This window comes from Papilio machaon, chromosome 8, assembly GCF_912999745.1.
Source record: "Papilio machaon chromosome 8, ilPapMach1.1, whole genome shotgun sequence".
In the NCBI taxonomy this organism is placed as follows: domain Eukaryota; kingdom Metazoa; phylum Arthropoda; class Insecta; order Lepidoptera; family Papilionidae; genus Papilio; species Papilio machaon.
Genome location: NC_059993.1, coordinates 4,963,096 through 4,978,877, shown reverse-complemented (window position 1 = coordinate 4,978,877; position 15,782 = coordinate 4,963,096). Strand labels below are relative to the sequence as shown.

The 15,782-nt window shown below is 33.6% G+C and overlaps 1 protein-coding gene across 1 annotated transcript in view; it reads right to left on the bottom strand.

Annotated features, from left to right (window-relative positions):
- Positions 1-4,411: 4,411 nt before the first annotated feature.
- The window catches only part of LOC106718783, a 31,119-nt gene continuing 19,748 nt past the window's right edge, over positions 4,412-15,782 (bottom strand). Inside the window, exons 4-7 of the mRNA XM_014512963.2 lie at positions 15,103-15,742; positions 13,896-14,095; positions 13,428-13,514; positions 4,412-5,654 (exon numbers count right to left, since the gene is read on the bottom strand). Coding sequence (XP_014368449.1) covers positions 4,494-5,654; positions 13,428-13,514; positions 13,896-14,095; positions 15,103-15,742 — 2,088 coding nt within the window. The 3' untranslated portion in view covers positions 4,412-4,493. The remainder of the gene's footprint in view (positions 5,655-13,427; positions 13,515-13,895; positions 14,096-15,102; positions 15,743-15,782) is intronic.

Here is a 15,782-nt window from a genome sequence, read left to right as displayed (position 1 = left end):
CAAGAAACATTGTTCGAAACGTATCAGAATAGCCCCGATCTCTGACCGAGATTGTGTTATCGTTTATTTGCTTCCTTGATCTTTCAGAGTCATTGTGTCCTTATTGAGCAGAATATAAATATATTAAAACATATCGTTCCGAAAACGCCACATTATTTTAATTTATTTTATCTTAACCGATAGATCCTAAGGAATGAATAAAAAATAAAATTACGGCTTATCGGAAATTATCTAGATATATAAATTAAACGTGAATTAATTACCAATAAATAACTCCAAAACCAATCTAAATTATAATAAATAGAAATTAAATTTAATTACTACTAATTTCAAACGCACGCGCTTTTTAATGGCATTTAACTCTGAATTTAAAATATTCTTGATAACACATATTTTTCACAAACGACAAAGTTATCGATAACACAACAAAGTTTACGTAAACGTTCTTAACTAACCCTCTAACCCCCCTTCTTGGTACACCACTTCGCAATTGACTCGCAGTAATAAAATAAACACAAAAAATTATATATAATGATAATTACCTATATATGTACCTATACATATCCGTTAAAATGAATTACCAAGTCTAACAGCAAATAGTCGTCAGCTGCTATAAATTATAAAAGAAAGTGTCCGGCTTTTATACATTTCGTTAGAATTAATAAAAAGTATTAAAATCTATTTTAAATTTCAATTCCAATGAAATTAATCAATAATAATGAAAAATTGGAACCAAAGATATGACAATCACCCAGACAAAAGAAACTGAAAGTATTTTTATAAACAAAGAATTCTTAATTTACATTACAATTAAAAGAAAACAAAGATAGTTTCCGTTTCAGTCGAATTAGCTATTTTCGTATTCTTTGTAGACATTGAAAATCTATTTTTGTATTCTCTTTTATAAGTAAATAAAAAAAAAAAACATTTAGAAGCCGGACACAAAGCAAATAAAACCGTAACGTAAAATACATTTACGAAATGGACGGAGATATATTCACAAACGTTCAATGACGTCACGTAATTGTGCGCATTTCTCACGTTCAATACGCATGTCTCCCAGTCTCGTCCTGCTGTTGCACCGAGCAAATTGTAATTACAACACTCCAAAATAATAATATTTAAAAATTATAACAATCAAAATAATGCCCATAAACTCAGTCATCGGTAAATGATAAATATTAAAGGATCACTTCATGGTTCATTATGGGTAACATTTCAATGTATCAAGGTAAAATTTTTGAACATATTTCTATTTAATTTGAAATCTGAACAGCTTTTCTGTGAAGTGGTATAATTGGAACTATAGAACGACAAATTATTCATTACATTATCTACCCTTGGTGGGAAAAAGTGAAACTAAAATTGACGTCTTGTCATGTCTTGTCACGTGCGTCATTTTCTGGGCGACTGTGCTATAACAGCTCCACCTCGCCATGCCAGAAAACTTTGTCTTCTAGTAAAATCGTCCATTTATTCTTAAAACATTGATTTATTGTACATTGTTGAAATGAAATGTTACCCACACCCATGGTATAATGTTCAGATGTCAGTGTTGCCTCAATCGCGTGCGAAGTGAAAACGAATTTTGAAATATTATATCACAATTAATCTGATTAACACACGCCTATTTACAGAACATATGGTGTGCTCGAAAAATTTCAAAATTGAATTTGAAAATTATATAAAAACTGTTACAATATACATTAAGAGAACATATAAAGACCACACCAATATTTATATGCTACGAGAATTCAAAATAATGAACCACTCAAAGGTACCTCAATCTCAATACATAGTAATAAGAATTGAAAGAAAATAAAAATTAGCTAATGAGGAATGTACGCCTCGACTACTTTAATATAGAATTTGAGGTTCTTTCTTTGAGTGGTTTATAACCTTAAATCAATAAGACACTAATTTACACCACAACATCGAGTAACTACCGCTGATATAATTATAAAAACAGTCAACATCAAGTTCTGAATAATTATTATTTATAATATAAATTTGACATAGTGGCAAAATATCTACATATACACAATTCCAATGTCGCTACTACATTGTTCATTTCGATGGTATTGTTGTATAAATTGTATAGGGGCTCGATAATTTTATCATTTTCTTTGTGGTTCTATTTTTTTTTTATCTGGGTCTGTCGTACTTAGGAGTCAGTCGATACACTTTATGCCCGATTAAAATACTCACTCTATATTGCATTTTGAGTATTTTACTTGTAAAAAAAATAACAAAAATTCAGAGTATTGCTTTTCGTTTATACTAAAAGTTTCGACTACCTAAATATAATCCTTATAATATATCCCTCTGGCAATGTTTTTATTTATTACATATATTATTAATAAAATTTATATTCTGGCGTAGGCGATGTAACAAATAACTTAATTGTAAACGGAATAATAGAAATGGCGAAACATCGATCCGCACAAATGTTCTGATTAAATAAATAACATCTATCGTTATGACTTAGGCTATTTCGTTGTTCATCAATATATCAAATATATTGTTGAATGTTTACTATAAATATGGACAATATAATGACACGGAAATATACTAAGCAGATAACTTGGGAACAATTTATTAAACGAACCAGACGGATAAGGAATTTAAACATCGTTCATTCAAATGTGAGTGAAGGAAAAAGAACACAAACCGAATATGATTACATAGTCATCATATTTGGTTAGGTTAGGTTAGGTCACCTATTTAACATGACCAGACTCTTTGAGAATAAGAGGACAGAGATAGTAAATGTTTTTGAAATTTGACACAAATAAGGTACTAATGAATTTGAAAGTAATACATTAATCTTTTCTATTTCTCACTTCTTCGATTATATAAAAATTTAAATCGCAAATAAAAAGTGTTTTATAAAATTGTTCCCAAGTTAGTACCTTTAAAACTCGTGTTTATATAATGTGTTTTTTATCATAAAAAAACTGTTATAACTATTGTATTTAATACATTAATCGGAACAACACTAGCTCGCGTAATATGGACTTACATATTTACATATAAGAATAATTAATCATCTTATATATTACTTTAATTGACCTTGTAATTTATTTGTCTTTGAGACATTTACATATATTGCAATAAAGTAGTATTTCTATTGTTTAAAGTATATAAAAATGTAAATTATGAGAACATTATAACATAGAGATAGCCTTTATTTTACGGAATAACAAACAATAAAAATTGTTTTTGATAACTGACTGTTAAATAAAAAATGGTTTTCAAAAAATAAACTATAAAATAAATAGATTTTTACTTCAAAAAGTTCTGAAATTTCGTGTTAATTGTTTGCAAATTTTTTTTTATTTTTTAAATTTCATAATTTATGGAAACGTGAGAAAAAAGAATAACAAGACTTTCTACTATCGTTTAAAATGTGTCCCACAATTTACAGTCATACAAATAATATCACAATAATGGCAGTATCAGTATTTTAAAGAATATCGGAGCAATGCAAGGACGCGAGCTAGTGTTAGTACTTTAATATAGATTAGGATTGACAGTTTGCCTGAAATTATACACTTATTTAACCTGTAGTTTTCGATCAAAGGGATCAAGAATATTTCAAATGTCCATGAACTCTGCAAATGTTGCTGTAACAATGAAACCTAAAACAAAATGTGTAAAAACAATTCTACACAATTAGTTTATCTACATCAAGTGTTTATTTTTATGAGGTACGCGTTTTGGCACAGAGAGATTTCTTAAATCTATTATTCATTTATATCTAAAAGTTAAATAATATTAAAAATTACGTTACATAAAACATTTTTTCGATGTTCTAAATCTTGTTGACTGGTCTTAATCGTATGAATCACAGCTTTTTTTGCATTCTCCTACTAACCTATCGACACCACTACAATTTTCCTAGGCTCCCTTTAATGGAATGAGTTATCAATCTTATTATAACGTATTGTGTGCATACAAATATATGGCAAATTAACTTCTTTACAACTTATCAAAAAGATCCTCGGGGCCCCTGACTCAATTCTATTAAATAAAATTGCCGCAAACAAATCTTAGACAGACGCAAGGTAACTCAATTTATATCAATTATAGATATTAAATAAATTAAAAGCTTTATGTAACCTAAATAAAAAAAAAAACAATAATGCAAAACGTCTTCAAGAAAGCAATGACTTAACGCAATCGCTGTACCATAATTTGACAATCGTATGCATAATTTATCAGGAGGTAACGAATTCCTCTTTCTCATATATTTCCTATGGAATAAATATCCGAAAATTATTATATAAACTATACGATCACCTTAGAAAATAAAAAGTTATGTAGACTTCTAATTAGACCTTCTTAGATATATCCACAATAATGTAGTAAACTTTAAAAAACTCTTTACAAAAAATATTAAAATTTGCCGTTACAATAGTATGACTCGGTCATTAACTATAGAGGTATGAAAAGATGGAAAAGGGGACGGCGCTAGCGGGAGGAGAGAGAAGTTAGCGGGCGTTGTGCACGTGCGTGGTTAGGTGCTTTGAGAGGTAGTCGGCGCGCGCGAAGCACTTCCCGCAAGCCTCGCAGTGGTACGGCCGCTCGCCCGTGTGAATGCGCAAGTGCCGCGTCAGGTCGCTCTTGCCACCGAACGCGCGTCCGCAGAACAGGCACACGAATGGCCGCTCGCCCGTGTGCTTGCGCACGTGCAGCTTCAGATTCTCCTTGGAGCGCACGCATTTGCCGCAGAAGGGGCATGCGAACCGCCGTTCACGGTCTCGCTGCCGCTCGTCGTTCTGCAAGAAGCCGAGGATGCCGGAGTGCGAGCTCGAGCTCTCCAGCCTGTTGCTATCCGTGCGCGACTCGCTCTCGGAGCTGTCCGCCATCGAGCTGATGCTAGCGAACGACACGGGCACGCGTCTCCTTTCGCTCACGGGCGTATCGGCGTCCCTTTTGTTTTCGCTCTCTGCGCTCGAATTTCTGCAATCGGTGGAGTCATCGACCGTTACGATGGAGTCGGTCGGCCCGTTAGAGTCGACGGTGCTATCTTGCTCGGCGTCGCCGATCACCTCGATGGGCGGTGTTCGGTTCGCTTCGGGTCGATTTCTCGTCTTTATCGACAGATCCATTTCCCCGCACCGGCCGAAGACCTCGTTGGTGCTGGTTACCTGATCAATACCCTCGACGGGCTCCGTATTTTTTGTGTGAAGTCTTTCCAAGGTATGGTTAAGGCGATGTTTTTTGAACGACTTCAGGTATCGAAACTGCATGCCGCAGACGTCGCAGGTGAACAGCTTGTCGGCGGGCAGCCGCGCTCGGTGGTTTTGCTCCCTGTGTTTGACGTACGCGGATCTATACCTGTAGCTCTGGCCGCACTGCTCGCACACGAAGGGCTTGTCGTCGCAGGCGGCCTGCGAGGCGTGCTGCAGCGCGGCGTGACGCTCGAGTAGCCAGGCAGAAGGGAAAGAGGCGAGGCAGACGCCGCAACGGCGCCGCTCGGCGTGAAGCAGATGCCGGCTCTGGTACGCCATGCAGTCGTCGCTGAGGTAGCGGCGCAAGCGGCAGGCCTGCAGCGCCAGCAGCGGCGACCACAGAGGCAGCGCCGTAGGGCTCCGAGGCGGGATTGGGCTCGGAATGCTGGGCGACCCGCAGGTCATGTCCAAACACATCTGTAAAGAAATAGTTAAATTAATAAGAACAACTTATGCAAAGTAATTTTACAAGATTGACCACTGTCTTAATGGATGCTAAATAAATATCTCCATTTTAAAGGTCACATTGCATGCTCGTTTATAAATCTTTGCATACACCCACACTTTACTCGAAGATACTTACTCTGACAAATATTAAATTTAGCAGCAATACTACGTACTTATTATCATTAAAAATACGTACCTCTATTTTTCTTGAATAGGTTCTTAGAGTAGGTATTGTAAATAAAATCACGTTTCTTTAATGATTGTAGAGCTTTTATTTGTCAAAATTGTATTTTTACAGCTATGATATGCTTATATTTGTTTCAAAAGTTACAATGATCAACAGCTATGGGTCTTTACAAACTGTTGCACAATTGACGAACTTTACACTGATTTGATCCACGATCGTTATCTGATATACTGCATCTAACATTCAACAAAACCGTAACGCTCTCCGTCACAACATTATGAACTATTAATAATGTTAAGGCAAAACAGATTTATCTAATCTAAAATGTCAACAACGAATATTAAATGAAACAGCTTAAAGAGAAATAATATCACCGCCATTATAGCGGTGGATGATGGTGGTTAAGCTCTATAAATAAAGTTGGCCTACGTTATTTGAACTTGTGCTGATATTCTTAAAAAAGCATTATACACAAATAAGAACATGTTACTTTAATCCAGAAAATAATATTTTACGAAACAAGAGAAAATCATTTATCAACATATTTGACGTATGCGATCTGAGTTGTATATTATGACGATACGAATGATGGTTCGGAAAGTTTTAATCTAAATAAATTATAATAAACAAATTACAATTAATAAACAAATTGTACCAACATACAATAATTAATAAACCTACAGGAACTTAGAAAAATTGCAATATAAGTTCTATATTTAGGTATGCCACTTAAAATAGTAAGAAAATCACAACGAACCAGTGTTCGCTTTCGCGTTCTGGTTCCCGGCGCCATCTCATGGGTGAAACTTAACAATACTATCTAAGAATATACAAATAAAAAGTCTATTGTCCTATGATTGGTCATGAAAATAAGTTAACTGATTTGTTTGTTAACCACACTTTTACATGTCAAGTTTGGAATGCGCAAGCTGCGGAGGTGCCCAGAGGCTTTTGATTTAAAAACGTCGGGTTGTCGACACTGATTAAAACTGCGCGCCCCATTCTCACCTTTCCATCAAATCAAACGAATCGCTTGACTAATTGATAGAAAAATACCTATGTTAGCCACATTAGACCAAATTTATTAAAACTTGTTAGGAATACCAAAAGCATTCACACAAATTGATTGCATGCCATAAGAGATGTAGTTATTTTAGTGGTGAGCGGAACAAAGTTGGTGCGCCGCAACTTTTTAAATTAAAAAAACCTACACAATGTTGAAAAACAATTTAATACCAAAATAAAGCAAGTCACATATCATAACGCAACTTACAATTTTCACCATAAAATTGCATTTTTGCCGCTAATAGATCATCCCCTACGTAAACTATGTATATTTCGTGAATTTGCAGCCTTTATATAAGTCTTGTACAGGCAAGAGGCACTCTAAATATAAAACTGTGGTCACAATTTATGATATAAAAACGAATCTAAGTCTTAACTATTTCAACTCATCAAATATTTCGTGCTAATTTTTCTCCTTAATATTTATCATGCTCAGTAGATATCTGAAAAAAATATATCTACAATAATTTGATATATATATATTTTATTTTACTTTTTAATAGATAGATCTATTTTTGTGCTAATGGCGTGTCAACTTCGCAGGGACGTGGCAACGAGTAGAAAAATGTTAAAATTTGAATAACTGCACTTAGGGTTGATGTAACAATATTGTTGGTGTTTGTCACAGTACAATTACACTAACAACTTCTCACTTCACCTAAATATATACATGTCCATTCATAGAAATATAATTATAACAATATCATTATCATTTAATCAATAAATAGTACCTCTGAAAGTTTAGGAAACAAAATATTTTAAACTGCATTCTGCTCTATTATAAAAAACTATGTCGATAAAAAACGTCGTACAAATTTGTTAATTCGCATCTTCATTTTTCATTTATTTTATTGCTATTATTTTTTATATGTAAATTGTAAATATACAATCTTTCTTAAAACAAGAAGAGGAACATTAATAAAGGTTATCGCTAATAAAGACTGGTAACATTCGGCGCCGGAAAATAAAAACAGTGCAGCTTTTCAAATAGAAACATTCACAAACAGTTGTATCTTTCTTACATATGCTTATTGATTCAAATAATTGTATTTGTACCGTGCTTAAGCAGATTGCTTCTAACCGTTGTGTCTCTTTTTGAATTACGCGTAATGAAACAGTTGTCTCCTTACTAACGCGTTAATACAAAACACTAATTCCAGGAAGTAGCGCATCTACTAATCTATTTACTAACTATTCTCCAAATACTCGATACAAATTTATTTATTCTGATTCTGAATTAATTTACGGTTTATGTTTACTGCAATAAAAAATTTTGTTCTACGAACATTAAATATAAAACTGTATTGCTCTTCGCATTCATTTAAATATCAGTGTTGCTATATAAAAAAAAATCTGTGTTGCCAGCGGCTTAACATATTATAGACCTTTATCTGTATGGAATGTTTACGACTGTTCTGACATTAAATTCATGGTGTCAAGTGCTCTGTCAACTCCGTAAACAATAAAATGAAATAAAAATATAAACCTTTCATATATAAATACTGCACTTGTTATAATCTAATTACATTACCACGTGCAATTGGAAGAATCGTCTAAAAACTACCGCGGCGATTAATTTTAACTACCCTTTTTTTGTTATCATATGTATCATCATACATTTTTTTGTAAATTGCTAAGGTATCTCCGACTTTTGCATATAAAAGCATTTCTTTAACAGCAAAGAGGATAATTTTGATAGAGTTAACGATATCGGTGGAATTCGAAATTATAATAGACCTTAAAAAGTAACGTCAGATGTTAAGTGCATTAACAATCCGAAACGACGTCGACTTATCATTTATAAACATAATGTTTACAAGAGAATCACTAATCAAAATAAAAATGCTTAGAAATTTTTCGCTACTGACTAAGTCTAAATCTTAAACAAATGAGATCTGTGGGCAATAGCGTATCCACTTTTTTATTTAATTTACTGCCTTGCTATAGAAGTCCGAAAATAATGATGATTTTTTTTTAAATAATCTAAATTTATCAAATCAAAGCACAGCTTCTAATTGTACTATTAAATAAATAATTTTTATTATAAAACACCGACATCCTTCACCCTTAATTTCCTAAAATTTCAAATCACAATCTGAGATCGATATTTACTCGCCCAGATGTTGCTACTTATTTAAAAAATATTTATCACAGATTTTTCTAAATTACCATAATACTTTTGACTGATTATTAAATTCAGAATTACTTTCTATAATAACAAACAACTATTAGAAGCCCCATTACCAATATCAATTTAACCGTAACTTCCACAATTACCATATTTCGTCACTTATACGTTTTAAAATAATTTTAAAAACACTATCAAACAATCAAATGATATGTCGTCTCCTATAAATATTATGAAGGATCAATTATATCTAAAGACTAGGAAGAACCGTTTAATACTTCACAGCTGAATGATATTGGATCATTAAAATGTCTACATATACTCTCAAGGCAGAGTTACCTTAGCAATTTATAAAAATTACCCCAACGCGAAACATCGCACAACATCGCAACCCCGCCAAACGGATTACTGCATTCTACTTTTTTGCTCTGTCATGCAGTGTTGCCAACTCTACCAAAGTTAATGTATATTCTATTTGCTACTCAAATAACTTTAATGAAAACATAAAAAAAAATATTTTAAAAAACAAAAATTGTAAATTTCAATAAAACAAATTATGTAATTGGTAAAAATTACCAATTTTTGTTATAATATCTACCTAAAAAGTAAAATTTGAGTTAGCAACACTTCAATCACACTTAAAATGTCAGCCGAACGTGCCGCCATCTTGCCAATTCCTCTATCGATGCCAAATCAAAGCTTCATTAAGGAAATATTGGTTGTACGTCAAATGTAATACTGCTTACGGTCAATGATACTTTTTAAAGTCTCAGGACCACATGCAGTATAGTTCAACTTAAATTTGTGTCTAGTAAATTAACATTCATACAATATCCCTGTATTTAACTCTGTCTTATTTATTGAACACAGTATTTGTGAAGTTTCAAATGCTTATGTGTATTTCTATATGTCGGCGCTAAACAATAATATCTATATGTTAGGGTAAATGTCATAGTATACGTACTGATGTATATTCATCGCTTAATTTATTTACTGCTCATTTAAATTGAATTATGAATGAATAAAATAATATTAAAGTATGTAACCTAAGCATTATTGAAAAGAGATGACAATATTGTGTTGTATATATTGTCAATTTCAGTACAGAATTTTTACAGAACCAAATACGTTCAAATACGCTTTTTTGACAGTCAATTCAATGACATTTACCGTAACATATTAACATATAGAAATGAAAACAAATAAATATGGGTAATCTTTACAAATAACTATGTGAATACGGATATATAGCATTTGAAACATTCTACAAAAATAACAATTGAACCTGGTTTCACAGTATCAAAATAGACAAGAAATTCTTAATTACTTGAATGCTGACACTATGCCTTTAAATTTCCTACTCAAAAATAAGTCATACTTATTTAAGGTGTTGTCATAATAAAATGTAAAACATTTGGAAAATTCATTTTCGCATTAATTGAATAGGAATAAAAGGCATAGAGAGTTAAGAAAACAGAAAGGGTGCTTAAAGCTTTGATTCCCATGATCACACATCCCACAACCCTCCCCATGTATTCAATTACAGAGCTAAAGAAGCGGTAATAATCTAATAAATTTCCTAAAAATCCGATAATATGTATCAAACTATATCGTATTTACATTTTATATGTCATAATATTGCTTTTGTTACCTCAGGGGAGCGTGCGTCAATATACTCGAAAGACATAAAATTACTCAAAACCTCAAATTCCTAAATGTTAACGATTCACTAACTATATACTGAGTGCGATATTCGTATAGACTCTAACAATAATTAAAGCACTCAAGATCAATCTTCAATTTCGTTTATAAAATCATTTCTGAGGGTAGTACTAATAAATATGCAAGATTCTAAAGATTAATGACGCTTCTAAACCGAGACAATATTTTACAATTTATTTTAATTTCGAAAGCCTATTTAATTGCATACTAAATATTAACGAAAATTTTAATCACGATGCAATCATGTTAGTCAATTTGTAATCAGTAAACTTAAATAAGCAAGCTGCATTAAATCTCTTTTAAAATAATTTTACTTCGCTACCTAACTTTGGCTATGCCATCTAAGGTACTCATTATTTGTTGAGTCAAAATGTATCATCTAATGCGTAAAATAAGCACCTAATATTCAAAACTATAAAAGAAATAAGCAAAGAAAAAAAAAACCAATAACGCTCTCCTTTAACTAAAACGAAGAATCAACAACTTTGTGTGTCAATTATCTATTAGTGAAATATCAAATATTATTCATATCATTCAGATCACAGTTGCGGCGTTTTAATCACATTCTTAACTAATTTACAACATATTGTCCATCATTTGTTCAATCAACTCTCACCATTGACTATTTCCATAACAACTACAAAGCGAGGCGTTCTCACACGTCAGCGCCCCGTCTCCTGTGCACTCCCATACTCATTGATGGGGGCTCTCTTCCTCCGTATCTACTGGACTCGGTGAGAGGAACTTCCGAGCGTATTTTGGATAATGTGTCTTCTCGTGCGCCTTAAGAATGGTCGATCTCGAAAATGTCTTGCCGCATAAAACACAACGAAAAGGCCGTTCCCCTAAAATGAAATAAGCCAATGATTAATCTAAAAACAAAGGTAATAAATGAGAAAACAATAACGTTTAAATATTGAAAGAAACTTACCTGTATGCACTCTACAATGATCTTTCATGTGATGCCTTAATTTAAACGCTTTCCCGCAAAATTCACATTTAAACGGCCTGTCGCCCGTGTGCACCGGCAAGTGCGCGATGAGAGAAGACACGTCAGGAAAACTCTTGCCGCAGAACTTGCAAAGCACCACATTTCCCGGCTCCACGGGGCCGATGTCGAGGTCTATAGGCGTCTCCTCCGCGGGCATGGTCATGTATGTGGGCTCACTGAACTGCCCGATCATCGGCAAGCCCATGGGTCTGCCCAGTATCGCGTCTCGATACTTTAGCGACTCCAATGTATGCGTCGTCAGTATATGCCTGGCCAATTTGTTCTGGTGAGGGAACGCCGCGCCACAGTGTATGCAAGGATACCCTCTCTCCCCTTCATCGATTCGCCCCCTACCGGACCCTTCGTACTCCTGCAACCACAAAAAGAACATCAACTTCTTTTTCTCTGGTTCGATTCGTAAACGGACCAAAGGGTGTGCATTGTCTCTACCACTACTTTCTAAATTGAGATGCAGTCTCGTTATATTCTTAGGATTTTACTATCTAAATAAGAAGTTGACGCTCATTTTTGCCCAATATCTGTGCAGGAGTGACCCGGGATCCGGCTACGCGTAAGGCCTTGTTGTTTAGCAACGCGCGAGCGTACTGAATCACTGATTCGTACATACGTATGCACCAATGGCCAAATATCAAATAAAATAAAACTGCCCAAAATATATATCAAACAAAATGAATGGATATAAAAACGATGGCCAACAAAATGAAGGTCAACTTCTTGACAGCAAGGCATAGTACTCGATCGTCAAATCTAGCGCGGCACATCGACAAGCATGCATTGCAACGCGGGCGAAGCACTCGGAAAGTAAGTACACATCGAAACCCACATCCTTCGTTTATTATAAAATATATTAAATAGACAATTAACTTTTGATGAAATCCAGAAATACAACAATGTTAAATTCATGATTATTGGTAATAATCAATTGATCTGGCGTTAATTAGCCGAAATAATTATTTCAATGAATCTCAAAGAAATCTCTCAATGAATTAACTTGTTTTTAATAAGATATGAATTACAGACAATTTTCTTTGAGTAACTACACACTAACAGTATATAGTGTGTTTATTAAACCTTTTTTTCTTTTCTACATTATTTTATTATCATACTATATCTGTACTAGAAATTTTTAACAGTTTCTTGTAAATTGAACTCTAAAATAAATTCATTTTATTCATATCAACAAACAAATTTTTGGTTAGAATTGCTTTAACACAATTTAATAGTTTAATCTGTTGTTTGTAATTAGACGTTGACATAATGTCAATCTTTTTCAATTACTTTCCATACTGGGCTTAAAATAAATATTCCACAATAAATTCATGCAATGTGACCACAATTTCCTAAACCATTTAAAGCCTAAATTAAACTAAAAATGTACAGCATGCAAACTAACAGGATATACAGAAATACATAAGTAATCACAATAAACATACATGTTACATAAGAAAGAATACTTCTATACATATTGAACATATTGAAGAACACAATAACAAAAATGTGTACCACATAATTTTTGAATTAACATCTAATAACATATAAAAATGTTTTTGTGTTATTTATTGTGATTACTATTATATAAATATATAAATATTTACAATTCTACATTACATACATAAGCATTATACATACCGTTTCATGTGGCATCCGGTATTCCGTTGATGCTTCACCTAACTTGTCTTCATTACTCCGATCCCAATCTATTTCCTTTTTCAGGGACTGTAATTGATGAAAAATTATATAATTTAGTACAATACATTGATTACTCTTTTATAACAATAATAAAATGATTGAAAGAAATAACAATGTCGACTGTTGACTAAACTGTATAGATTGCCTTCCCTTTTTTTATTTCATTAGTATATAACATTTGAAAATAACTTAAAGTGTCTTAATATTTTTGTTACAAATGTTTGTATTGGATAAATTTTCACCTTTTTTTTGCACCTCTTAAATATTATATCAACTTAATTTGATATAAACACAAGCCACAGCACAGAATTGTAATGCATGAATTAAAGCTTGTTTTTAACAATTATATTCTTCACCTTACTTAAAAACAAGTAATAAAAAACAAGTATAAAGAATTTGAAGACTAACTAGTGGCACTTGTTGAACTGGTGGCAACCCTGATGGACCAGCAATGGGTTCATTTCTTGGACTTGGCAGCGATGCGTGCGAGGGATGGGGAAGCCCAGGATGTGGCAAGGCGTTCAGAACACTCAGTCTTTGTTCCACAGGCGAATAGCGTGGCCCAAGCGCACTGCCGCTACTGTGACTGTTAATCGTCATATTAATACCTGAAAATACAGAGAATAGTTCATTCAATTCAAAATTTTGCTTAATAACGTGATTTTTTAATTTAAATATAATAGTACGTGTTACCGCTTACATGGTTAATTCAAGTTATACCGAGTCCAATATGACTTTTTAAATTCAAAATGAAATTTAAGCCACTCATTTCATTGATCAATTTTTTGCAACCGTACTTTGCTCTAACAAAAAATGCATGTTAAGACAAATTTCAATTATTATTATTATAAAAGATAAAAAATATCAATCAATCAATCTCTTGAAAAATATCTTGTGCAAAACAAAACAACAGGAACACTATCAAACACGTCAAACCGTCACTGTCAGAATGTTATGTCACCGTCCCTTCCACAGCGGACGGAGGTCAAAGTATAAGTGAGGTCAAGATTAAAACTTTTACACGTTACCCTCCATCCTGTTAAAACCTTTTTTTGGTTTCTTATTTTTCAAACTAAACAAACAAAAACGGCTACATTCAAGTATTAATCCGGTGCCAACACCATTAAGGGAGGGTAGCAGTTTTTTTTAAGTTTATAATAATGACACACGAAAATTTTAATGGCTTCTTTTATGCAGTTATTATTTATAGCTTTACCAAAAAAGAAGAAACCCTTGGCATGTTACGGAAAATTTAGGGACTAAATAGTCTGTGAAAAAAATCCTTATAATGGCAGCACCAATTTGAATAGAAATATAAATTCGTTGCCATGGCATTGACATTGTCGATTATCGTCGAGTTGTCAAAGTATTTTAATGTAGTTGGGTGTGATTTTTGTGTTAGCGATAATTTGATGTGTTAATTTGCTGAAAAAATATTTAAAGCTGCGGAGAAAAAAACGCACTGGCGATTAACGTATGTTAAGTTTTAAGTACTCGATTTGATTTTTAAAAACATTAGTACATTAGATATATTGAAGTAGTTTTGCGATATCAATGGCGATTGTAGCACCCTCATAAAAATTTGTTTTATTTTTGGTTAGGCGTAAAAACATACCTATATTATCACCATTCGATCGGATGGATATTGTGTCATCTTCGGTAGAGGGTGGACGTATTGGCTCGTCCGGTGGTTCGTCTTTCGGTATTGACGGATGTATTGGTGTTGGCGCTTCGATTGATGTTTCTGACCTAAATCTACGAACCGATAATAAAGGAGATATTCTAGGAGGTGAGGCATCTGTAACTTCTCGCGGATCTCGCGGATCCCGCGTGTCCCGAAGATCTCTTGGGTCACGTATATCCCTTAAGTCACGCGGCTCACGGTTTTCTCGGGAATCTCTTAGTTCCCTAGATTCCCGTAAGTCCCGAGTTTCTCTTAAATCTCGTAGGTCACGTGGTTCTCTTAGCTCACGCTCACGTTCTCGTTGTTCTCTATCTCTTTGTAAGTCCCGTCCTTCTCTATTCTCCCTCATGTGAATCTCCCTGCCGTCACGGGATTCTTTGCATTCTCTCTCGCGCAATTCTTTGGATTCCCGCCTTTCTTCTTTTTCTCGTATTTCTCTATCCTCTAACCTCTCATGCGGTTCCGTGCATTCTCGCATGTCTTGGGGTTGACTCTCCTCCATCGGTTCTTGTACGTTTCGCGTGTCGATGCCCGCTGCGCTTAAAGTGGTCATTTCAGCTAATCCTTTCACCTGAAATAAAGAACAACTATGAATTAATTTCCAATATTTA